The 23,674-nt window shown below is 36.6% G+C and overlaps 14 protein-coding genes across 14 annotated transcripts; 6 read left to right on the plus strand and 8 right to left on the minus strand.

Annotated features, from left to right (window-relative positions):
• Positions 1 to 166: 166 nt before the first annotated feature.
• Positions 167 to 1,012, minus strand: PRCAT00000419001 (uncharacterized protein; the record flags this gene model as incomplete). The annotated part of the gene is made up of 1 exon (XM_062954199.1): positions 167 to 1,012. One exon carries the CDS (start codon positions 1,010 to 1,012, stop codon positions 167 to 169), a length of 846 nt encoding a protein of 281 aa, XP_062807263.1.
• Positions 1,013 to 1,582: 570 nt separating this feature from the next.
• PEX14 (Pex14p) lies at positions 1,583 to 2,701 on the minus strand (the record flags this gene model as incomplete). The annotated part of the gene is made up of 1 exon (XM_062954210.1): positions 1,583 to 2,701. One exon carries the CDS (start codon positions 2,699 to 2,701, stop codon positions 1,583 to 1,585), a length of 1,119 nt encoding a protein of 372 aa, XP_062807264.1.
• A 177-nt stretch (positions 2,702 to 2,878) lies between these two features.
• Positions 2,879 to 3,856, minus strand: PRCAT00000421001 (uncharacterized protein; the record flags this gene model as incomplete). Its single annotated transcript, XM_062954221.1, has 1 exon — positions 2,879 to 3,856. One exon carries the CDS (start codon positions 3,854 to 3,856, stop codon positions 2,879 to 2,881), a length of 978 nt encoding a protein of 325 aa, XP_062807265.1.
• A 237-nt stretch (positions 3,857 to 4,093) lies between these two features.
• On the minus strand, positions 4,094 to 5,290 carry CDC43 (protein geranylgeranyltransferase type I subunit; the record flags this gene model as incomplete). The annotated part of the gene is made up of 1 exon (XM_062954233.1): positions 4,094 to 5,290. One exon carries the CDS (start codon positions 5,288 to 5,290, stop codon positions 4,094 to 4,096), a length of 1,197 nt encoding a protein of 398 aa, XP_062807266.1.
• Positions 5,291 to 6,292: 1,002 nt separating this feature from the next.
• Positions 6,293 to 6,895, plus strand: PGA39 (Pga39p; the record flags this gene model as incomplete). Its single annotated transcript, XM_062954244.1, has 1 exon — positions 6,293 to 6,895. The coding sequence occupies one exon, from the start codon at positions 6,293 to 6,295 to the stop codon at positions 6,893 to 6,895; it is 603 nt and encodes a 200-aa protein (XP_062807267.1).
• Positions 6,896 to 7,024: 129 nt separating this feature from the next.
• On the minus strand, positions 7,025 to 7,993 carry LYS5 (holo-[acyl-carrier-protein] synthase; the record flags this gene model as incomplete). Its single annotated transcript, XM_062954255.1, has 1 exon — positions 7,025 to 7,993. One exon carries the CDS (start codon positions 7,991 to 7,993, stop codon positions 7,025 to 7,027), a length of 969 nt encoding a protein of 322 aa, XP_062807268.1.
• Positions 7,994 to 8,129: 136 nt separating this feature from the next.
• On the minus strand, positions 8,130 to 9,236 carry PRCAT00000425001 (threonine aldolase; the record flags this gene model as incomplete). Its single annotated transcript, XM_062954266.1, has 1 exon — positions 8,130 to 9,236. One exon carries the CDS (start codon positions 9,234 to 9,236, stop codon positions 8,130 to 8,132), a length of 1,107 nt encoding a protein of 368 aa, XP_062807269.1.
• A 455-nt stretch (positions 9,237 to 9,691) lies between these two features.
• Positions 9,692 to 11,197, plus strand: PRCAT00000426001 (uncharacterized protein; the record flags this gene model as incomplete). Its single annotated transcript, XM_062954277.1, has 1 exon — positions 9,692 to 11,197. The coding sequence occupies one exon, from the start codon at positions 9,692 to 9,694 to the stop codon at positions 11,195 to 11,197; it is 1,506 nt and encodes a 501-aa protein (XP_062807270.1).
• Positions 11,198 to 11,533: 336 nt separating this feature from the next.
• Positions 11,534 to 13,615, plus strand: PRCAT00000427001 (uncharacterized protein; the record flags this gene model as incomplete). Its single annotated transcript, XM_062954288.1, has 1 exon — positions 11,534 to 13,615. The coding sequence occupies one exon, from the start codon at positions 11,534 to 11,536 to the stop codon at positions 13,613 to 13,615; it is 2,082 nt and encodes a 693-aa protein (XP_062807271.1).
• Positions 13,616 to 13,890: 275 nt separating this feature from the next.
• On the plus strand, positions 13,891 to 14,859 carry MSS11 (Mss11p; the record flags this gene model as incomplete). The annotated part of the gene is made up of 1 exon (XM_062954299.1): positions 13,891 to 14,859. The coding sequence occupies one exon, from the start codon at positions 13,891 to 13,893 to the stop codon at positions 14,857 to 14,859; it is 969 nt and encodes a 322-aa protein (XP_062807272.1).
• Positions 14,860 to 15,445: 586 nt separating this feature from the next.
• PRCAT00000429001 (uncharacterized protein) lies at positions 15,446 to 17,518 on the plus strand (the record flags this gene model as incomplete). Its single annotated transcript, XM_062954310.1, has 1 exon — positions 15,446 to 17,518. The coding sequence occupies one exon, from the start codon at positions 15,446 to 15,448 to the stop codon at positions 17,516 to 17,518; it is 2,073 nt and encodes a 690-aa protein (XP_062807273.1).
• Positions 17,519 to 17,653: 135 nt separating this feature from the next.
• Positions 17,654 to 21,472, minus strand: PRCAT00000430001 (chromatin-remodeling ATPase; the record flags this gene model as incomplete). The annotated part of the gene is made up of 1 exon (XM_062954321.1): positions 17,654 to 21,472. One exon carries the CDS (start codon positions 21,470 to 21,472, stop codon positions 17,654 to 17,656), a length of 3,819 nt encoding a protein of 1,272 aa, XP_062807274.1.
• Positions 21,473 to 22,165: 693 nt separating this feature from the next.
• On the plus strand, positions 22,166 to 22,489 carry PRCAT00000431001 (uncharacterized protein; the record flags this gene model as incomplete). Its single annotated transcript, XM_062954332.1, has 1 exon — positions 22,166 to 22,489. One exon carries the CDS (start codon positions 22,166 to 22,168, stop codon positions 22,487 to 22,489), a length of 324 nt encoding a protein of 107 aa, XP_062807275.1.
• A 270-nt stretch (positions 22,490 to 22,759) lies between these two features.
• On the minus strand, positions 22,760 to 23,461 carry RPS3 (40S ribosomal protein uS3; the record flags this gene model as incomplete). Its single annotated transcript, XM_062954344.1, has 1 exon — positions 22,760 to 23,461. The coding sequence occupies one exon, from the start codon at positions 23,459 to 23,461 to the stop codon at positions 22,760 to 22,762; it is 702 nt and encodes a 233-aa protein (XP_062807276.1).
• Between the last annotated feature and the right edge of the window lie 213 nt (positions 23,462 to 23,674).

Consider the following 23,674-nt stretch of genomic DNA (forward strand, 5'->3'; position numbering starts at 1 on the left):
ATCCTAGTTTAAACTCATACTTAAGAGCGAGGAAGTATTTTTAGCTAATCCACTACAATATTGACTAAAATGATTATGTAATAAAAACGTTATATATCTAATCGAAGATCTTCCATTACTATCTTTTAGCTATGTGAACAGATTTCTACACAAGTTGCAAAGATTATCACCATAAGGTCGATGTCCCAAACACTGCGGGTGGATTGCTTACACTTTGCTTCCCAAATGACTGCCCAGCTGAGCCTTCCAGTGTAGTCATCGGGGAGTTTGAAGACCCCCAGATTGAATTTCCTGATGTGGTCCAATTATTCGATGGTAGACTATGTAACAAACTAGGGGAATCGAGGAAGCTACTCGTGGAGCTGTTCGACAACCTAGACACAGGAACATTGGACGACCTTGAGTCAGACAAATCAAATATTGGAGGGGAGGCCTTATTTCCACTGAGCTGTGAACCAGTAGAAGCATTATAATTGAACCGCAAATCTGTCAGGTTTGATGGCTCAAATATGTTCGATGCCTTTCCAACTGATGTGTATATCAGCGGAGACGGCATAGATTCGACATCGTGGAGCGTGTTGTGTTTGCTCTTCATATCAATAGAATTTTGATGATAGTTATTGGCGTCAAATACAGAACCAGAGGAATTATTCATTAAAGCAAGCTGTTGTTGATATTGCTGCATTTGTTGAAGACTTTGTTGCCTAGCAAGCTGGTGTGCACTTTGATGGTTGACAGACTGTTCGTGAAGCGAGTAAATTTGTTGCTTCTGAAGCGGAGCATTACCACTTGACTGCACGTTGGCTCTGTTCGACTGGCTATGCTTTAAATTACCATAGCGACTTTCAGCCGTGAAACATGAATTCACCTTGCTACTCTTCTCAGACAATAAAACCTTGTTAATAAGTTCTGTCTGCTCAGCAAATGGTATAGAGTTTAAATCTCTCCTCGGGTAGATGACATTCTCATCTTTTCTTCCGGCCGCATGCGATGATGGTTGTGTTACTGACATCCTTTCTATATATGCATAATATTTTTAAAATCAAATCCAAGTATTTTAAACTCCTTTTTTCTTAAAATCAATAAATAGTTAAAACAGAACCTAACTGATATTTTTTGCAAAACCAAATACAAATAAAACGATACTTAACCAAATCAATCTTCAGTTTATATAAGAACCCCAAATCTCAAAAGCAAATCAAAAACTGAAACCAGGACCAATGAAATTAAAAAATGAACAAGTATAAAAGATATTTAACGAGCGAGTATTGAAGATCAATTTTTCAATAACTATGATGTTTTTGTTTTATATTAATAAGCGAAAGAAACAGCAACGTCAAATAGATCTGAATAGGATACACAACAAGAAATCCACGACTTTATAGGATGTGTTCTTAATTAGGATTAGTATTTTATCTCTATGAATAAAGAGGAGAGAAATGTTAAATTTTGATATTTGTTGACTCGTCGAGGATTTCATAGCGCGCTCACCAAATAAAAATTAATAGCACGGAACTAAGTATAGCATTAAAAACTGAGAATTTCTATAAAGAAAAGATACAATAGAAAACAAAGAATCTCGCTAAATTGAAGTACTGGTACTATTTAACTGCCAAGAGGGTACTCCAACATTCTTGATACTTTCCTTTACGACGTCATCATCATTAGTGTTCGAATTCAATTGCCAAGATGGAATGGTTGGATCTGATGTTTGAACATTAAAGCTTTGTTCGGACTCTTCTGTCTTTTCACCACTCGCAGGCTCCAGGTTTTGTTGTTGCTCCTCCTGGCTCTTATGTTTCATCTGCCACTCAGGTATCCCCGCAGCAGTTACTTTCTCAAACGTTGTGGGAGCTGAAAATTCTGGAGATGATTTTATGGAATCATTCTTTGGTTTCGCTTTCTTTAATATTTCAGATGCAGAAGGAATTGACGAAACTGGTGCAATTTTTCTGACATTAGAAGAATCCCCGCCTTTCTCGGCCCTTGTTTTTATTAACTGCTTTAAAGAGTTTAATTCTTCGTTAATATCTTGTAAGTCATCTCTCAAGTTTTCCTTCGTTAAATTCAGATTTTTCTCTACGCTATTTTTTAAGTTATCAATTTCCAACTTCATGAGCCTCATATCATCATCGAACTTAAGTTTGTCTTTGTTATATTTACTCAAGAAATCATTCACGTTGTCAATAACAACATCAATTTCTTTCAACTTTTGCTCGTTAGCTGATTTGACCTCTTCTTGTTCCTTTGTCAATTGTTCCAAGACCTTATCAACCTTCATAAATTCTTCATCTATTCTATTCTTGTCTTCCTCAATAGATGATTGAGAAGGAGGGATTATAGCAGGTACTAAATATCTTGAAATTACCTGATATAAACCATAACTTACGCCTGCTGTTGCTGTGGCCATGATGAAGTAGTCCTTCCATGACCTCTCAGGTAAGTCTGGAGGAGATATATTATAGTAATCAATCGGGGGAGCGGCCATTTGAGTGTGGGAATTATTATTAGATGATGCATTCGAGACAGTACTCGTATTAGTCTCGCCAGCACTTCCATTAGCTCTTCTCAATGCCTCCTCCACTTCATTCTGATTTAAGCCTTTCGATTCCAAAAATTCAACTTTCTTCGTTAAAGGGGACGATGCAACGTTGGGGTCTTTCAAGAAACCAACAGCACTCTTGATTAGATCTTCATTCATTTTGTCGAAGAATCAAAGTGTTATAGTCTTTTAAGATATTTTATTCGTTTGTATAGCTTTCAATAATATGAGTTACTATGAGGGGCGGTCTCGATATTTTCCCGAGGCTCAAATAAATTTAGTTATGTACAGAAATGGAAAGAAGATATTTACAAGAGCTCTACTGAAAGAATTTCTCTATGCAATTTTACTTCCAGAACGAAGAAGGATTTCCTGAGTATCTTTTTTAATCAATTCTTCGTAAATACACCAGACAATACCAGCACTCATACCCTTTCTACCCAATCTTAACGATAATCCTCTAAATAGATTTCTTATACCTCCATTCTCTCTGAGCAACTGGATCGTTGTTTTCCAAATTCCAGAAGTCGGAGCATCGCTTGAATTAAGCTGTAGACGTGTTTTAATTGCATCGAATGGAGCGGTAATTGTTGTGGCAGTGGAAGCAGCCAAGACGGCAGATGTTGAATTAATCAACGAAGAATCCGGTATAAGATGTTGGTGGAGGGGTATAACAATAGTAGGAACAATATTGTTTTTGAAACTTTCATAGAATAAAACATAAAGGCCAGCATACGGACAATCTCTAGCCAAAGTTGCAAATGAACCCCTAAAGAAATTTTTTATGGATCCTCTACTACTTTTCTCATCATTAAGATAGATACTTTCAATTCCCTCATACATTGAATTGTAATTGTAAATGTTGGACTCAAACCTCGTCTTCATGATTGTAATTGGCATAGTTATAAGCCCAACTATTGCTCTAACCACAAATCCTGTCGCAAGGTTCTCCATTGGTGATAGTCGGGGAAGAATTGACGACTTCGAAGCAACCTGGCTAGTTTTCAAAGCTGCAAGCCGAGACCTGAAGCTGGATAGTATCGTAAAGTAAAGGCCAGATCCTATCGAAGTTCTAAGCATTGACGGAAGGACACCCCTCCACAAATCTTTCAACGTCGTCAATTTCTTTAATTCTTTGGAAATGGTAGGCTGATATTTTTTATTAATCAGCTGTTGCTGTTGTAACCTTGTTTTCAATAAGTCAAAGGGCTGGAGGGCAACTGCTGAGACTAAACCAGCCATTCCTCCTGCAATTAAGTGAGTAGATGTTTTTGGCCTCTTGACTTCATTTCCAGGAGTGACAGAGTTGCTCATTGGACTTGAAAATTGCCTGAAACTGATTTCTTGCTTAGTCCTTACTTCCTCCAAATTATTGAATTTCTAGAATTCTGGTCCAATATGTGTTAGTAAGGAAGAAAAGGGAGAGTTCAATGAGCTAAGTCTTTTGCCTAACACTTGGATATGAGAGTCGATTTTCTATATACAGTATATATCTAGGTATTTTCCTGATTTTTGCGGGCCATTATGGAAAGTTTAGAATAAAGAGCTAGATTACGCAAAGCAGACAACTTCTTCCCAAAACACCTTTGATTCTTTTGTAATGACAAAAACACCGTCTACGGAAGTAATTTGATCAGAATTCGGGAATTCAAAGGACAACACATTCTTCCACAATGATAGACTAGCTAGAGCAAGAAACGTGTGAAAAGGATCAGGCGATGACTCTCCGTTTTTACCAAAACCTCCCACAAGCTTATTCTGTGTATGATTTAAAAGGTAAGCACCAGCCTTGGGTAAGTTCAATAAATTCAACTTCTTAGGGTCTAGTATATTCAAACTGCCTGTAACCCACCATGCATAACAAGTGTCGGAGAACTTATTGGGTCGACCATTAAATCCTCCAATATCAAAATCGTCGTAATACTCGTACTCTGTATTATATAAATCTTTAGGATAATCGACTTGGCGGTGAACTAGCCAATCAATTGTAAGATTGGGCCATTTTTGATTCTCAAAATTGTAATCTATTAAACGGAGTGAAGCAAGTGAACAAAACGTCAAGCCAGATTGAGATTCTGTCCAGCGATTTGATGAAAAGCCGCCATCGAAATTTAACCTATCCAAGATATAATCCTGCAAGCTTTTGGTGTTAACATCATGTTTTCGTTCATTTGAAGGAATTTCATCATACTTGAGCAATTTCCGAATTGCAAGAGCCATGTAGCAAAAACGTACATCCGTTTCGCCAATCGGTTCTCCATCTGGTCCTAAAACTGCTCTGAATGCACCTTTTTCTTCTCCTTTCTTGACCTGTAAAGTAAGAATAAACTTCATTATTTTCTCTCTATCTAATGTTTTTGAATAGTCTGAACCAAGTGCTAATAAGTTAAGCAATGCAAAAAATGTGGCTGATAAATTAGGAAGATCGTATGAACCGGTAACAGATGGCAACTTGAATGTACCCGATGATCTGAAAGACTCAATTTCGTGTTTTGGATCTTCAATTTTATGGCTGTATATAAATTCAGAGTAGTCCTTCTGCTCATTACTAGACAAGTTGAGCTTATTCAATAAACTCAAACCATGTAAGCAGAAATAAATCAATGCCAATTTATTAGCATCTTCTGATTGAACCTTTGACGGGAATGACTGTAAGCAAAATTTGAAATATTTTTCATGCTTATTTGTAAGTAAGGGACCTAGCGTTTCACCCGCCATATCGGAGTCTGTGTGCCTATGAAGTCTCATAGCTGTGACGACGGATTACTACTTTCTCAATGTCAGTATGTGTCCTGTACATAACACCACATCAAAGAGGACATTTGCAACTTGACGCTATTAGACCTCCATTAACTTAATTTGTTAAAGTGGGAAGAAGTCAAAGGAAAGATACTCCAAAAGGAGAACATTTATTTGAAGAGTCAGGGGTTCTATTGTATTTCTTATTACCTTGTTTTGCTCAAGTTATTCAAAAATACTTGAGTGCTACAAACATCTTTGAGACTATAACTATCTGAAGCAACGTGGTATCTGTAAAGACAATCCATATATTGCTATCAATGACTAAAGCACACAGCCATAAATTATAATATTTTTATTCTATAACATTGACCGTGGGGGGAAAGGTAAAACAAATGGTTACGAAAAAAATTAAACAGTTGTAGTTTTGAGCTCATTACCTAATGCCCAGGAATTACAGAACCTCGATTTCGCCTATAATTCGTGCGTACAACTTAAAAATGTGGTTTTTAGTTAAAATGTGCCTAAAACGCACTTTGTGCTCCGAAGTTGAATACTCTTTCAAAGGGGGTTCAGTTAACCATAACGCTCGTTGAGCTTGCAAATTCTGAGCAAAATTCGCTGGATCAAAAATATCTGATACATCTAAAATAGCGTTCGAAAGAATATAAAGCCCTGATAGCAAATATGTAGCTCGTCCATGTATAGAGTGCAAATTTTCCCAAATAAGCGAATTTGTGACTTCGTTACGCAACCTCAGATGGCCACGAGGAATAGCTAAAGTAGGTACACAGTACTATACTACACGTTTTGCCAGGCACAGCAACAACTATTATAGTTCTTTTTAATACCTGAGGTGTTAACAGCCACATAAAAACGTAGAAGCAACAATGCAAGTAACATATATGCTTCAATATAAATTAAGACTTCTGCTTTTTGAAATATCATATATAATTGTTAGTTAGCATTACATCAAACAATTCCTTAAATTAGTCTCTAATACAAACCATAATGAGAGCCAATACCTTGATTTTATTGCTTGCTACCATAGCTTCAATCAATGCTAGAGCTTTAGCACCAAATAAGGCACAAGCTGAAGTCATTGTCAAAAGAGCAGATAGCTCAGATGACTCTTCAGCCACTGCAGATGACTCTAGCTCTTCAAGCGACGATTCCAGCTCTTCTAGTGATGACCCAAGTTCTTCTAGCGATGATGCTAGTTCTTCAAGCGACGATGCTAGCTCTTCAAGCGACGACACTAGTTCTTCAAGTGATGATGCTAGTTCTTCAAGTGATGATGCTAGTTCTTCAAGTGATGATGCTAGTTCTTCAAGTGATGATGCAAGTTCGTCTAGTGATGATTCAAGTTCAGGAGACTCGAGCTCAAGCGATGACGCTAGCTCAACCGACGATTCGGGTTCTTCATCTTCCAGTGATGACTCAGATTCTTCATCTTCCAGTGATGACTCAGGTTCTTCTTCAAGTGATGACTCCGGCTCTTCGGAATCTTCAGGCTCAAGCTCTTCAAGTTCAGACTCTGCTGCAAACAATGCATCACCATTTGGTTACGGTGTAGCTATCGTTGGATTTATTGCAGGCTCAATGTTAATTTAACTTGATTTTGTATAGATTCGTTTCTAAATCAAATTCTATTTATGTCTCTTGATTGTTAATACATTTCTTTGTTGTATTTCACTTATTATGAAACTATACTTGTCCATCTGAATGACTTCTGATCATAAGTTAATCGTCATCTACTAAATGCTCTAGAACTCTGAGAAAATCTATTTCAAGGCAGTCTGTGGGCTGCTGAAACTTCCTCCGAGTTATTATTGACGCTATTACTGGTAGATTATTCCCATTAGAATTTCTCAAAATACTTGACATGCAAAAGATTTCCATCAGGTCAAGAGTTTTTAAAAAGCGACAATTACTTTCGATTAACCCATTAACGCTAATTTCAATGTCATTCTTCCACTCAACATCATACCGTTTTATAAAAGAATCGCTATTTGTGATAGGTTTTGCGCTTTTATCAGCTAGCCTATCCCTCAAGTTGAACTCAAACTTAGACAAGTCAATATTTAAACCACTACCAATATATTTGACAAATGCCTCCTTGAGAGTCCATATCTGATTGAAAAGCAAGTATTTATATTTTTCATCCTGGATGTCTTGTAGTTGCTGAAGCTCAGCAGAGCCAAATATAGGCCGAAATTGGCTGATGAAATTCAGAGACGATATAGCTGCTTGCTCAGAATGCGATAAATCAATACCTATCGGATCCAAAGTGTTTAGCTCTATAAGAAGGCAAAGGACATCATTCGATGAGCTGAAGCTAAACTGTATTTTTAACGCATCTTGCTCTGGGAAATGGGGTTTTCCGTAATCATTGTAACGAAAGTTCAACTCCTCCCAAGCAGATCGCTGACTGCCAATTTTATTGATAACCTGATGGGAAAATATCAAATAATTCAATACTAATTTTTGAAAAAGCCTTGAAACAAGAGCTCTGAATTTATTACGCTCATCTTTGATATTCCTAACTTTCAACTGATCTTTGAGGTTTAGCTTTCTCAAAGCAACCTCAAAATTGTAATCATCAGACAAAAAATTAAGAATGTCTTTCGTTAAGGAAGTTGTAACTAAGATTAATTTTACTTCTCCATTGCAAACTATGAACTTTGATATATGTTCAAATAACGTAACCATGAACAGAGTTGGAAATCTTACCCTTCCATTCGGTTGTCCTTTTTCTTCTTCTAGAGATATGGCTTTCGCGTTTTATTTAGAATGTACTTTTAAATAGCATAAATAGCATAAATATATAATTTAAATATTAGAATATCTACTTTGACTTAATATTATAATAACTTACTTTTTCATCTGGAACAGATTCTCCTTGCTTAGCTGCTTCATAGCACTCCAAGATGACCTTTTTACACTTTTGAAAACAGTCTTCAGAAATCTGATAGTGAAACACAACACGATGATTATCGAGTTTAATCCCATATTTCTGAGCAATTTCGTTGAGCTTAACTGCACTCATGTTGTTCTTTTTGAGATCGATGAATACGAAATTGGTTTCCACTGGATGCTCTAATGCAATTCCATGTTCTTCACATAATTTACCTACTTCTTTTGCTCTATCATGAGTTGCCTTTAATTTTGAGAAGTTCTCATCTATACTTGTAATACCCATACGAGCTATGATTCCAGATTGTCTAATACCACCACCACACTGTTTCCTAAAGTGATTTGCTTTATTGATAAATTTTTTATCCGATACCAAGACTGAACCAATTGGAGCCCCAAGTGTCTTAGATAAACAAAGATAAACCGAATCAAAGTATGAACAATACTCTTTAATAGAGACACCAGACTCCACCGAGGCGTTCCATAATCGGGCACCATCCATATGCAATTTCACATCGTTTTTGCGGCAAAATTCTGATATCTTTTTAATTTCAGAAATCGGAAAAATCATTCCATGTAGCGTATTTTCCAATGATATCACTTTGGTTGGTGCTCCATGAATTTCTCCATCATCAGGAATAAAATTAGGAATAATATCGTCTTCCAAGGTCAAATACTTTTCATTCTTTGGGTATACTGGCTGTGGCATTACTTGTGACAAGGTAGCCAATCCTCCGGCTTCACTGGTATAAATATGGGCCCTACTATCGCTAAGGATGCTATACGGTGGCTGCTTAAGGTTAACTCGAATTGCTATTTGATTTGCCATAGTACCACTGACACAGAATAAGCCTGCTTCTTTTCCAGCCAACTTTGCAACTTTATCCTCCAATTCTTCAGTTGATTCATCGCTGTACACCGCATCTCCTAAAGATGCGGTCAACATTGATTTGACCATTGACTCTGTTGGAGTGGTACATGTGTCATATCTAAACTCATTGTGAGCTGGACTTAACTTGGAAAAATTAGATAAATCCATTTCTTCCTATTTATTTTATGTTTTTTTACTGTTATATCCCTTACTGCTATCTATGCTCTTGTATCCATAATTTTAATCATTTCTATTTTGATGCCAAATTAAATAGTCGCACGAAAATTTAGTGGCTCCATTCGTGACTCACTCCATGATTTAGAAATATAGTGCAAACGCTATCCAACGGCTGAGGATAATAGAAATAGAAATAGACGCGAGAAAACCAGCTATTCCATTAGATGGCCACCAATGGCATCCGCCATGTGAATGGGGACGTTGAACCGCTAGTGAATAATTGTCGCATTGTGTTTCCCTATTAGGCAGGCATTACCCAATCGGATATGGATTGATACTGATAGCTAGGCACATTAATATTCAACGGTCCCCAGGAACTTCAAAAAAAAAAAAGCTCCTTTTGCCTACAATTGAAAAGTAAATTAACCTTGATTAATAATATAACAATGAGTTTACCATTAGAATATGAAGTCACCTTGCCAGATGGCAAAAAGTTCAACCAGCCATCGGGGTTATTCATTAATAATGAATTCGTTAAATCCAAGCAAGGCAAGACATTGGAATCTATAAATCCAGCAACTGGAGAAGTCAATGGAAGTGTATACGCGGCGACTGAGGAAGATGTAGATATTGCGGTGAAAGCAGCAAGGGCTGCTTTCCCTGCTTGGAAAAAAGTTACTGGTGTCGAAAGAGGTGATCTTCTTTTTAAAGTTGCATCGTTCTTAGAAAGAGATCGTGAATTATTAGGTTCCATTGAAGCTTGGGATTCTGGTAAAGCCAGAGATAGTAATGCAGTTTATGATATTGATGAGGCGATCTCTTGCTGCAAGTATTACGCAGGATGGGCTGATAAAATACAAGGTAAGGTAATCCAAAATGATCCAAAGAAGCTCGCTTACACCGTTCATGAACCATATGGTGTTTGTGGCCAAATTATTCCTTGGAATTATCCAATTGCTATGGCTGCATGGAAGTTGTTTCCAGCTTTGGCTGCAGGTAATGTTGTTGTTTTAAAAACTTCTGAGATCACTCCATTATCACTCTTAGTTGTCGTCAAATACTTCAAAGAAGCTGGATTCCCTGCTGGTGTTGTCAATGTTTTATCAGGTTATGGTAGAGACTGTGGAAATGCTTTGGCGTCTCACTTGGGAGTGGACAAGATTGCGTTTACTGGTTCTACTGCTACTGGTAAGATGGTCCAAAAGGCTGCTGCTTCTAATATGAAAGCCGTCACTTTGGAGTGTGGTGGTAAGTCACCATTAATTATCAGGGAGGACGCTGACTTAGATCAGGCATCTAAATGGGCAGCTGTTGGTATCATGTACAACCAGGGTCAAGTTTGTACTTCTACATCTAGAGTTTATGTCCATGAAAAAATCTATGACGAATTTTTGAAAATATTTGCAGACCATGTTAAGAAAGAATACAAACAGGGTTCTATGTTTGACTCTGATGCTGTCGTCGGACCTCAAGTCTCTCAACGTCAGTTTGAAACTATTTTGAATTATATTGATATCGGTAAAAAAGAAGGTGCTAGGGTTGTTTTAGGTGGAGAGAGAAATGACTCGTCTGATTTGTCCAAAGGTTTTTTCATCAAACCAACTATATTCGCTGATGTTCAGCCTGAGATGAGAATTGTCAATGAGGAGATTTTCGGTCCTGTCGTCAGTGTTGGCAAATTTTCGACCGACGATGAAGTCCTTAAATACGCTAATGCTACCCAGTATGGTTTAGGTGCTGCAATTTTCACCAAGGATATAACCAAGGCGCACCAAATGGCTTCGGATATTGAAGCTGGAATGGTTTGGATCAACTCTTCCAATGATTCTGACGTCCACATTCCTTTCGGAGGTGTTAAATTAAGTGGTGTTGGAAGAGAATTAGGTGAATATGGTTTATCAACGTACACACAAGCAAAGGCTATTCATGTTAATTTAGGGTCTGTTTTGTAGTAGAGATATTGGAATAAACTCATGAGACTAAATAGTCAAATTTAACTTAGTATCGTATAATCATAAATTGTAAAGCGTTCAATTTCATATTTGAACCTAATAAATTGTCACACTCTGCAAGCTCTTTTGATCTCTATCGTTGAATTTTTCTCATGTCCCAAAATAAGTCCGACATATTTGTCCATGATAAAAGGGGAACATTCGTAAAATAAGCGGTCGTTTCGCACCCAATTTGACTATCCAAGGTACGACTACCTATAGATTCCTTTAGCGGTATCTTTTATAGAATTTCACAGCAATTGTCTGATTCATCTATCCGGGTATATGTAATTGCTAATGCTGGATGGCTGCGAACCCTCAGATATGGGCGTGGCATCGTCTGAAATGCCAGCCTTCGATCCGATGTCTGATAACTCCATGAATCAAAGAACTATAATGAAAGGTAGTAAAATAGTTTTCCAGCATAAGAATTCGCTTGTTAAAATACTACCAAACATTATTCTACAAGAAATATTACAATATGTTGATCAATTTTCACTTGTGAATCTACTGGTGACTTGTTCAAGTTTATACCCAGCAGCAACCGAACGACTTTATAATCGAGTCACTGCCATATTGAATGCTGAATTTCCAATAAGATATCACGATGATCGCAGCCACTTCATAAGCGAAAATGGGATGAGATCCATGGATACTGCATTAATATTAAGCATTGATAATCTTGTAAAGTTTATTTCAACCTTACGAGCGAATCCAACTCTCTTACAAAAAGTGCGTTTTTTCATATTTGATAAATGCTATCTGGAGAAAGACTGTATCGTTGGTGAAATGCAATCTGAGATCATTGACTTTTTCGGTTCAAACTCAAGTGAAATGAACTTTTTACACATCACATTTGTTGACTTTGGTTCAGGAATCCTCAAGTTAACAAATTTTTTGAAGAATAAAAATATTAGAAATAAGATTTTCAAATTATTCATTACCAAGTACAAGGACCTTTATCTTCCTGTAATACCCCAAAGTCTCACAAACTTATTCTTAATGTTGGATGAATCGGAATTGATGAGCTGTAAGACATTTGATTTATCTTGCCCTCCGTTTGATGTATTCAATTCATTATTCACCTTAACTTGCAGTACAAATAACCAGCTAGGATTAGAGATCTTGAAAGGTTTAAAACTTTTTAATGGTGACTTGAAGCTAAAACTAAAGGGCTTGACTATATTTCATTGCCACAAAGAAAATTTCACGAGTGATGATTATAGCTTCATTTATAGTAATGAAAGAAATTCATTTTCCAAGTTGCAGGGTTTTCTTAAAAGTCTCGATAAACGTTTAGATTTTAACGCAATAGGTGAGAAGATTGACTTAAGATATTTGACGCATCTATACCTAAAAATTGATTGTGCTGAACACAGAAATAGCAACTGCAATTGTTTTGGTAATTTTTTTAAAGATTTAGCCACCTATTCTAAGGAAAATAAAGGTTTACCTAAATTGACAAATTTTGAGCTTGAGTCGTTTCCCAATATAGAATGGTTGTTACCACACCAAATACTAGAAAATGTGCTCACTCCCTTGGGTAGTTTTATCAAAACTTTATCAGGATTGACAAGACTAACGATTGATTTCTCAACTCCCTCTTTCAAGATGTTTGACAACAACACGGGAATGTCTAGTATGGTATTCAACAAGCTTAATGAAAGGTTGATTGAGGCATTCTTTTTATGTTTCTTCGCTGCGAATGAGTCAAATATTGTATCGAACTTGAGAAGCTTGCAGCTTCCGGACTTTTTGACTTCTTTTATTTACTATAAGCCGGACTTTTTTGAGAGTTTACTACATTCATGTCAGTGTTGGGGTTGCGAATTAGTGTTGAGGAAACTTAAGGAACAGTTTTTTCCAATCAGGGACAATGATATCAGCGAACTTAACGGTGATCAAGAGGTAGACGAGGAGTCTTCATATTACATATTGATAGGATTTATCTTGGGGAAACTACAGGCTGATAGGGAGGTATGCATACCAATTAAAGAAAAGACTTTCAACTATTCAAGTTATCCAATTTATAAAGGTCAGCCACACACGCTTCACACTCACTTTCACTCGTCATCATTTTGTAAATGTGACTTGGATACGGATCCTAGTGGAAAAGACAACTGCAGTATTGATAACTTAGTTACCACATATATAATTCACCAGTTGCAACCCATTGTTGAGTACTTGTCTACAATTTTTTTTAAACTTGATAGTCTCATGATTCATGGCATATACTATGATCGCAATAATTCTAGCGAAAAATTGATACCCATATATGACAATCTAGATTATCCCTTATGGTTCTTAAATCTGAGATGTGAAGAAATTCACTCTGGAAAGGTCCCAAGTGGGCCATTTGGCTACTTTCGGAGAGCTTGAAAATTTTACGATATAGACTTAATTGAAATTGAACGGAACTCGTTCAACTTATAAAACAAGAAATTTTGGATGTAAGCTCTGAAACCTTCATTAGTTAGTTATACTTAAACTGCATTCTTTAGCAGAACAAAGATTTTTGCTCCATAATCTTTTCTCAAAGTGCAGACCAAAGTGGGCCAAGAATACTTTCAATATGTCCTACATATAAACCTAATTACTGCTACATTATGTTTAACCCTTGGACAGATATACTCTTTGTAACTGATTGATGGAAGATGTCTAGCAATGACCAGGGTAGTCCATATAGTGGCAGTTCATATAACTTGCTATTATATCAATTGTATAGGTACCTTAAGTCCAATGGTCTTCACGAATCTGCGAATACATTTTTGAATGAGTCTTCAAACAATGGTAATATTGATTCTCTAATTCTAAAGATGGAGAGTGAAAACTTTGAAAATGAGATGTTTAATAGCGATAACTTCTTGCTTGAATGGTGGACCACTTTATGGGCTGCACTTTCAAGCATTAACCCAAACTTGAACCAAGTTCTCAATACTCCTGGTAGTGGGAATAATGCTAGGGTAGATATGCCTCCTCCAACAAATGTATCAAGGAATTTTGCTAACTTACAAAAGCCTCCATTGCAGCAACCTCCGCAGCAATTCCCACAACAATTTCAACAAAAGCAACAGCAACTTCAACAACGCCAGCAGCTACAGCAACAATCCATTCAGCAGCAACAGGCTCAGCTTCTGCAGCAGCAACAGCAGCAGCTAAGATTACAACAAATGGCATTCGAACAGCAACAAAACTCATTTCAAGGACAACAACAACAATACCATGGGGCGCAACGTGTTCAACTACTGCCTCAACAATCGCAACAAAGTATATATTCGCAACACGAATCGGGAACTCCACAATCAAGTGTCTCAGAGTTTTTTGTAAATGATTCCAACTATAATATGGACGTCCTGAGTGAACATCAATTTAATCTCCAAAGAAAGGCATCCTTAGTAAAAAACAACCTGCAGCTACAGACACAACAGCAGATGGTCATACAACAACAGCAACAACTACAGCAACAACAGCAACAGCAACAGCAACAGCAGCATCTGTTTCAAAATATTCAACTACAGCCGACTAATCAACAACAGCAACAAATGCAATCTCAACTACATTCACAAGCACAAGCAAGGCTGGGGCGACAGTCACAACAAGTTCAAAAACTGCATCATCTGTAAAAGCATTGATTCAAGTAAATTATATCACTTATTTAAAGCTTGATTTCATTATTTTTTCCAGTCCATGTAATCTTTTTCTTCTTTCTATTACAGTCTCGATGAGTTTTCTAGAGACAACAGCTACGTCATTATAATATATATATATTTATATAACAGGGTGTGAGGTTTTAACTACTTTTTAGCTATGTTGCACATTGCCATAGATGTGACCTCTTCATATCTAAAATCAGCATTTTTAATTTATAGATTTTAATTAGTCATTGCATAATTTATTTATCTTCAACATCTATTTAACCTTAAGAAGCTCCCCATGTTTGAGAACCGTTGATGCTATCTATGACCTGTATATAAAATACCCCCATTTTGGATAAACAGAAAAACAAATAAATACAATGTGAAGAAAATCATATGATTTATTATGTGGCACGCTGCTCTCGAGCTATCCAGATTTAGATATTCGGACCAAACATTGAAACTTCAAGCACTTTGAAATAAAAGACAAAAATAAAGAAAAGCCCAAGAAGAACCTTTGTTTCGAGGTTGCGGCTAAATAGAGAATATAAGAACAGCGGTTGATGATTTCGATATGAATATTAACGCCGACATTAATCTCGCTATCAGTGACTGGGGAATTGAAGAGGAGAATGGGTTGTCTTGTGTTGAAAATGTCCTGAATGTCAATGTAATTATAAAACAATACATAGCGAAGTACCTATCACTTAATCGTCATTCTGACTACTTTTGGGAAAGATTGAAATATAATTTGATCATATCTAATTTACTCGATGATTCAATGGTTCTTTCGAAAAACGAGCAAATGTTACGAACGCATCAGTCCATGTTTGAAAGAAGCTATTTAAGTACCATAGTTAACGATGACGATTTGGAATTAGTCTCATATGAAAAAAAGTACCGTATGACTCTAAAGAAATTTAGGAAACATTTGGTGCCGAGTATTATTAACATAATAATTCATTTGTTAAAATTTCATCATACGTATAATGAGAAGCAAAAATTTAAGATATTTGCTGTGCTTTTGTTAATGTCTGCAAGAATAATCAAAACAGAGAAATTGGCATTTAAATTAAGGTATCTGTCGATTCTTAATACCTTGAACGAATTTCTCCTCTTGAATTACAAGATTAATAAAAAGTTCATCACAAATTTGATTAATCTAAAAAACTACAGGATCTTAGATGAGAACAAACCTACAAAAATAGCAAATTTGCAGAAACACCTAAGTAATACATTGGAATTTTTGATATTTGATTTAAAACTATGGGCCTCAAAGCTACTACCTTATGTTAATGGGGATGTTTTAGAACAATTTTGTGATGTAAACAACGTTGATATAGATTTAATTGCCAATGAATCTGATATAAACTCCATGTCACAAGACATGACGGAAAGTATTGATGAAGTCATTCTCAAATTAAATAAATTTAATCAGCTACGAAAATTAGTGATATGTGAGATATTAACTTTTAATGATCTACCAAAATCGAGCTATTTCTTAAGTCAGCTAAAAGATCAGTTAAATTTACCTTCTAATAGTAAGACATCATTAACAATGCATAATAAACTTTTGGCAATGGAAGATTTTTTTAGAGCTAACGTTAAAGTCCTATCAAATTTCAACTTAATGATTCAAAATCTCGAATATAACGATGATACGCCTAGATCTGACTTAGAAATAATGAACAAAAAAGACATCTTGACCCATTATAAACGTTCAGATTTGGGCACAAATAAAAACGAAATCAATTTGGAAACCTTGATTAACAAGCTTTCAAGTTTGACTACAAATTTAAAGTATTTTGAAAAGTACCATAAGGCGACGGAGGATAATGAGGAAGAGTTGCATGAAAAAATATTAATATTTAATCAATTTAGTGACGAGATTAACAAATTGAAGGAATTGCATCAGCTATACCTGAGCGATTTAAACCTGAGGGTTGGCCATTATAATAATCTGTATCCCGGTTCTCCTATGGAACCCTCTTTTTCTGATACAACTGATATGCAGCTACGGTCATTTCATAATACAATCATAAAAAAAAGATATTCCTTACCTCCACAGCTTAAGAGCCCCCCAGGAATCCCCTCTAACTCTTCTTCTGATGTCAATCAAGCTCGAAAACCGAAGAGGACTTCAGGTGGATTGCAGCTCGGTTTATTGACTGTTTTGGAAGAGCCTGCAGCGCAAAATAAAATGCATATATCATACGACGATAATTACATAAACATTTTACCACCATCTTCATATGAGACTTATAATCAAGATGCATTAGATCAGCTTCAAAGTAATAAATCAGATACCAATAGGAGCAGCATTTTTACGAACAGCAGATTCTCAATCAATTCCAACGCTTCTAACATCAGTGGGGCTTCTGATATGGTTAATTTAACTCAAGTGAGCTCTGTGGATGATGAGTATGTTAATGACGGGCTTTCAAAGCTGCAGCTTAAAGCGAAGTTAGAAGAGAATCTTAATAGGTTGTATACGGGAAGTGGCTCAAAATTGGATCAGGATACTTTTCGAACGGATGCTACAGGTGGCTCAGAAAATAATGGTGTACTTCATCACAATATTTCAAAACGATCCTTCTCAAACGAATTAGAAAAAGCTTTATTGAATAAAGTTACACGAGGTCAATAAAAATTCAATTAATGTATTATACTCGGTTATTAAAAGGAGTCATATAATCTATAAATACTCTTTAAATAAACAAAACAGCGAATCACTAGAAAATTTGTCATTCCTCAGCTCTGAATGTTATCTTCAAGGATTTTGTTAATTCTCAATTTCTGGGGTCGGCGATGCTGGTGTATCGTCACCATCCCCTAATAATAAAAATGCAACATCCTTCTTCTTGTTATCGTCCTTCTTGGCAACCGTAGTGGCCTTACCCTCCATCACAACTTGCTGCACTTGTTCCTTTTGTTTGGCTCTATCTCTCATACGCTCTTCAATTGTTCCCTTAGTTAACAACCTATATACTGTCACTTGACGAGTTTGGCCCAATCTATGCGCTCTGTCCATAGCTTGTGAGTCAATTGTAGGATTCCAATCAGAGTCGTAAAAAATCACAGTGTCTGCGGCAGTTAAATTGATTCCCAAGCCACCTGCACGAGTAGACAAGAGGAAAACGAAGATTTCAGGTTTTGTTTGCCAGTCATGTACCAAATCTCTACGATCATCTAATTTAGATGAACCATCGAGCCTGATGTACTTATGTTGCCTATAAGTTAAGTACTCTTCCATCAAATCCATCATTTTTGTCATTTGAAAATAAATTAAAACCCTGTGATCATGTTGCTTTAAATCACTGAGTAATTTATCTAGCATGGCTAATTTTCCTGATTCTGTGATAAATCTGTTCATAGATGGCATTCGAATATTTGAATAGTCAATGAATTTATTAAGTGCTTCAGGGAGCATGTTGGACTTTGGATAGTGTTCTATTGGTATTTTCTTTTCAAGCAACTCCAATTCCCAATTGAGGTCAAGTGGCATTAGACTTTCTCTGATAGTTTTATTAAATAACTCATCGCTTAATTTATGGACAACGGAAATTGTGTCACAACGTAACTCGATAGGAGGCGCAGAAGCAACAGGCTCTGCTGCTGGTTTCATCACGGGAATATTCATATCTTCATAGACTTTATTCTTAACAGATTTGAGTTCCTTCATATATATTGAATTCGTACCATAAGCATTATCATTCTCAAACTCCAGGATCAAGAGTCTCTTATTCTGCGGTATAAATGACCCTTCATACAAATATTTGAATCTATTAATCCGTTGATAATTTATATCGGTGTACTCTTCATCTGCAATTGATCTTTCCAATAGATTGAGCTTGGTTAATTCATAGAGCTCCTGAGGGGATTTATCAACAAACCTTAGCCAGCCAAAACCCTCATTTTCATTAACGTTGGAAGGATCATAAATGTTGAACATGTTGCTAATTTTATTCCTGAACCCAACATCATTGTTGAAATTAGGGAGAAGAAGATCTTCATAAACTAATCGTGGAAGTCGGTATTCGATCAAATTCTGAGTGGAATAGTATGCAGTTAAATCATTAGATTCTCTTAATAAAGAGGAAGTCTCAGCAAATTTACTAAATGAAAAGCTAGATTTAACGTCAGCACGTTCAAATAACTCAGGATGATTGCAAACTTTTCTGAATTGCATAACAAGATTCATTAATGACTGATCATCACCACTTCCACCGCTACTCGAAGAATCTAATAAATCCATAATGGATATTTGTGACTTCAACATTTGGTAGTATTTCTTTTGCCTGTTTGTCAAATTGCAGAATAAGTCAATTTCGACTTTGTCACCCAACTCACTTTGAACATTCTTTTTGATACGCCTTAACATGAATGGCTTTAATATCACATGAAGTCTTTTAAGTTGCTGCTCGTTAAGTTGCGTATTCGACTGTGCATGACTTTCAATATCCTTCGAAAACCAATCACTAAATTCATCATGAGAATCAAATAACGAAGGCATGATAAAATGAAGCAAAGCCCACAACTCTTGCATAGAGTTCTGAATAGGCGTTCCCGTTAATAATAATCTGTTACGACATGAAAATGATAGTAATGATTTCCACCTCGACGACTGAGACGATTTTATTGCCTGTGCCTCGTCTAGTATCATATACTGCCATCTCATTTTTTGAAAATAAGCGGCGTCAGCAACAACTAATTGGTAAGAAGTGACTAGAACATGGAAAGGCGCATCCTTTCCATACCTAACACTTTTACGATCCCAAAATTTTCTCAATATCTTACGATCTTTCGCATTACCCCAATAAGGTAATACCTTAAAGTCTGGTACAAACTTGCTAATTTCTTGCTGCCAATTGTGCAATGTTGAAGCTGGTGTGACAACCAAAAACGGACCCCAAATATTATGTGTTTCTGCTAGGTAAGCCAAGACAGAGATACTTTGTACTGTTTTTCCCAAACCCATTTCATCGGCCAAAATACCGTTGATGCCTTGTTCATAGAGATTTGCAAGCCAGTTTAATCCTTTTATTTGGTACTCCTTCAAAGAGCATTTCAAGATGCTCGGCTGCTTTATAGTGATATCGCCCATAAGAGTAGGATTCTGGAAATTCATTTCATCACCATTAGAATCCTGATTAGTTGATGGGCCTTGATCAAATGATTTTGCTTTGGACTGAGCAGCTTCTAATGCCATTTGAGCGTTTGCTGCTGCTGCCTTGTTTAATGATTCTTCGTCCTCGTTATCGAAATCAATATTGCTGAAGTCCGTCTTTTTGCCCCCACTTAAACTTGAGATGGCACTCACATTATTGTTTTGAGACTTGAAATTTACATTAGGATCTGCATCATTACCCTCAAATTCATCTGTCTTTATCTTCTTACCGATGAAATGAGAATATAATTCTGTCTGCGTGATTAAGAAATTCAACTTCCTAGATTGTCTTTTTGCTTCTCTCTCTTCCTCTTCTTTCTTAGCTTTATCGAGTAGATCCTTTTCATGCTTTCTTCTCATTTCTCTTTCAATTCTCTCATTACGTTTCCAGAAGTTAAACATTTCTCTCATGGCTCTTCTGGCCTTAGTAGTCAAATCTTTATGATTCTTGTTGTTTTTCAATTGCCATCGTTTTGCTTCTCTTGCAGCCAAAATAGCAGTTTTCTTCAAGTTGATCAATTTGGCTTGGCCCGACTGCTGCAATAACCTACTCACCTTAGGGCCATCTTTTCTAGACAAGTCTTTCCAAATAGAAATAAATGTGTTTTCATACTGCTTTGCAATGACCTTCTGTTCTTTCGATGCATCAGTTGTTTCATTCTTCTGACCTGGTTTGGGCTTCGCTTTGCCATTAACTGTGACTTCCTTACTTGCATTGATAGCAGCTGCGGCATCAGCCGACGCCTTTCTCTTCGGTTTCTTTAAAAGAGGCTCATCTGTATATTCACTTCCTCTCTTTCCTCTTCCCTTATTTTTCTTCAAAGCACTTAGATTGTCTTCTTCATTCTTTGTTTTTGATTTGATACCTTTCTTTTTCGAATATTTTGTGGAGCCATTATTCTCTTCGTCCTCTTTCTTGTCTCTTGTAAAGCCCCATCTAAAGTCACGGTCGTTCGATGATTCTCCATCCAAGATACCATTATTGGTAGACATATCTTCAGCGACTACCCTATCGAGGTAGTTGTCCGCCAACTCATCAGTTTTAGAAATCCAGTTACGAAGTTGATCTTCTTCAAATCTCAAGATCTTGACATTTCCAGCCGTAACCAAATCTCTATCTAGCCTATTGATCCTATTTATTCTGTTCTCAAACGCTGAAAGATACTTGGTGTGGTATCCAATGCTATTATCTTCATCATCCGACGATATATTTGACACCAGCAAACTCTTGGGTAAAATGCTTCGGATGATGTCTTTGGTGCTATCTGATCTGACGGTCTCATTATGCTCATCATCGACAACACGATGATTCAACATGCCTTGTGTTGTATTAATGTTTCTGCTGTCCCTTGCCACTTCGCTATTTTTGTTCCCCAATCTATCTTCAGACGACGGAGTTATACTATCATTCGATAGCATCGATGAAATGTTCATCCTCTTCTATTTGACCTATGACTATCTTGTATCGTCAATTTGTAAGTCCTTGGCTTATGTGGTGGCGTTACTTATTGAGTGCTATTATTTTTTTTTGGTGGACGCTCAACCGTGCTTAGGGGTGTAGTGGCCAATGGACGGTTCAAGTACAAATCTCATTTGGTGGACATTTTAAGGTCTTAGTGAAACTACATAAATTTTTTTTTATTATGTGATATCTACTATGGGAAACTCGATACATCCTATGTAGCTACGTCTACGTATATACGAAAACTAGTAATGTAAACTTTAATTATAACTGACTTTGATTCATTTGTTTCGCCTGGTTTATATGCCAAGGGGATCTACATACGGGTGTGCTTAATTAGCGGGTCTGTCTCAGCGACCGCGTTAAAAAACAGGTGAACTGATTTCGACGATTTCTATGAGTGTTCCTAAAAGGGAAGTCATTGTTGCTTTCCGGTGGAGTTCTCGTGACTATTGCAGCCACAATAATTCTATTACGGAAGTGTATGTCGGATATTGAAATCGGGTACGGACTGACTGACCCAATGGCTAATTCTGCCTCAGAGGATCTACGACTGTTACCATTGACACTACTACTACGAATAAGGCTACTCTTTAAGATAGAAGTCTTAGGAAATAATCAAACGGTTGTCTTATCTGTTAATTCGAATAGGTTGAAATTCAATAATGGAACATCCGGCATTTACATTATCTGGCTTATGTGCTGTGGGAGGAATTATGGGTTATGCCCGTAAAGGTTCTATTCCTTCGTTGATTGCGGGAACATCATTTGCAATCTTGTATGGAGGTGCTGGTTACTTGTTAAAAAAGAATGCGGACTACGGATTAGAGTTGGCATTGGGTACATCCACCTTTTTACTTGTAGCAGGATTGGGACGTGCTATACCTACGCAGTTCAAAAAACCCCTTCCTGTTGGTTTGGTCGTATTAGGTGGATTATCTACCTTCTATTACGGTAAGAAGTATAATGAATTCTACCCTCTCTATTAAATGATGACAATTTGGGACTATTCAATTAATGCATTTACGAGATGTATGAGTGGTTGAAGGGTGTGTACTGTAAATAGCTCCTTCTTTTAACGATACTTTTTATGTGTCGCTACCCTGTAGTATGTATCATTAACGGGCTCCAATGGAGACTACTACCCTTGGCTTAAAACTTGACCCGACATCATCTAATGCCAAATTGCTTGAAGTGAACTAGTTGGCTACAATAATTTATTGATATTCTTTTATTAATACATCATTCAGATATACAAATTATACTTGGGCAGCAGCCTTATAAACCTTGACTGTTGGAGCTGGGATAATTTCATCCTCATCCTTAGCTTCAGAAATCTTAACAGCATCTGGCAATGCTTTAGGACCGAATCTGTTTGCAGCAGGATCCTTCATAATCTTGACTTTAATACCCAAAACTCCTTGTCTCATCAAGACGTGTCTAATAGCAATATCAATGAAATCTTTGGTTGGTTGACCAGAGTGAATCATGAAACCATCAGAGTATTTTTGAGACTTAGCTCTAGCAGCTCTCAATTTACCTGAGATGACAACTTCGACACCCTTGGCTCCAGCACCCATAGCAAATCTTAAAACACCGTAAGCTGCTCTTCTTAATGGTAAACCATTCAACAACTTAGATTTCAAAGCTTCAGCTTGGACGGCAGCAGATAAACCTCTTTCTTCAACTCTCTCAGCATAAAGTACGATACCTTCTGGAGACAATTTGAATCTTTTGACGATCAAGGAGGTCAATTCGTGAATTCTTCTACCTTGCTCACCTAAGACACCTTGAGTGTTAGATGCCTTGACAATAACTTCCAATTTGGAAGGTGTCTTTCTAACTTCAACACCAGCATAACCTTGTTCAGCTAATTCTCTAGTGAAAAACTCATTTAATTCGGCGTAGAAGACACCATCAGCTACCAACTTTCTCTTCTTTGACAAGATTGCGTTAACCATTTTTAAATATTTTTGTAAGTTAAATATGAATATAAATTGTTAATGGATTAATATTGAAAATTTCAGTCTTCCTAGTGAGAATGAAAAATTTTTCAAAAAAAAAATTGACTTTAGTTTGGGTGTCGCACGCTTATTGAAAATCAAATTTATATTATGTAATGACTTAAGTAATCTAAAAAGTTGCGCACACTTACAAGCATTCAATCAGAAATA

Source organism: Priceomyces carsonii (genome assembly GCF_900007245.1).
Source record: "Priceomyces carsonii strain CBS4050 genome assembly, scaffold: Debaryomyces_carsonii_scaffold_1, whole genome shotgun sequence".
Taxonomy (NCBI): Eukaryota; Fungi; Ascomycota; class Pichiomycetes; order Serinales; family Debaryomycetaceae; genus Priceomyces; species Priceomyces carsonii.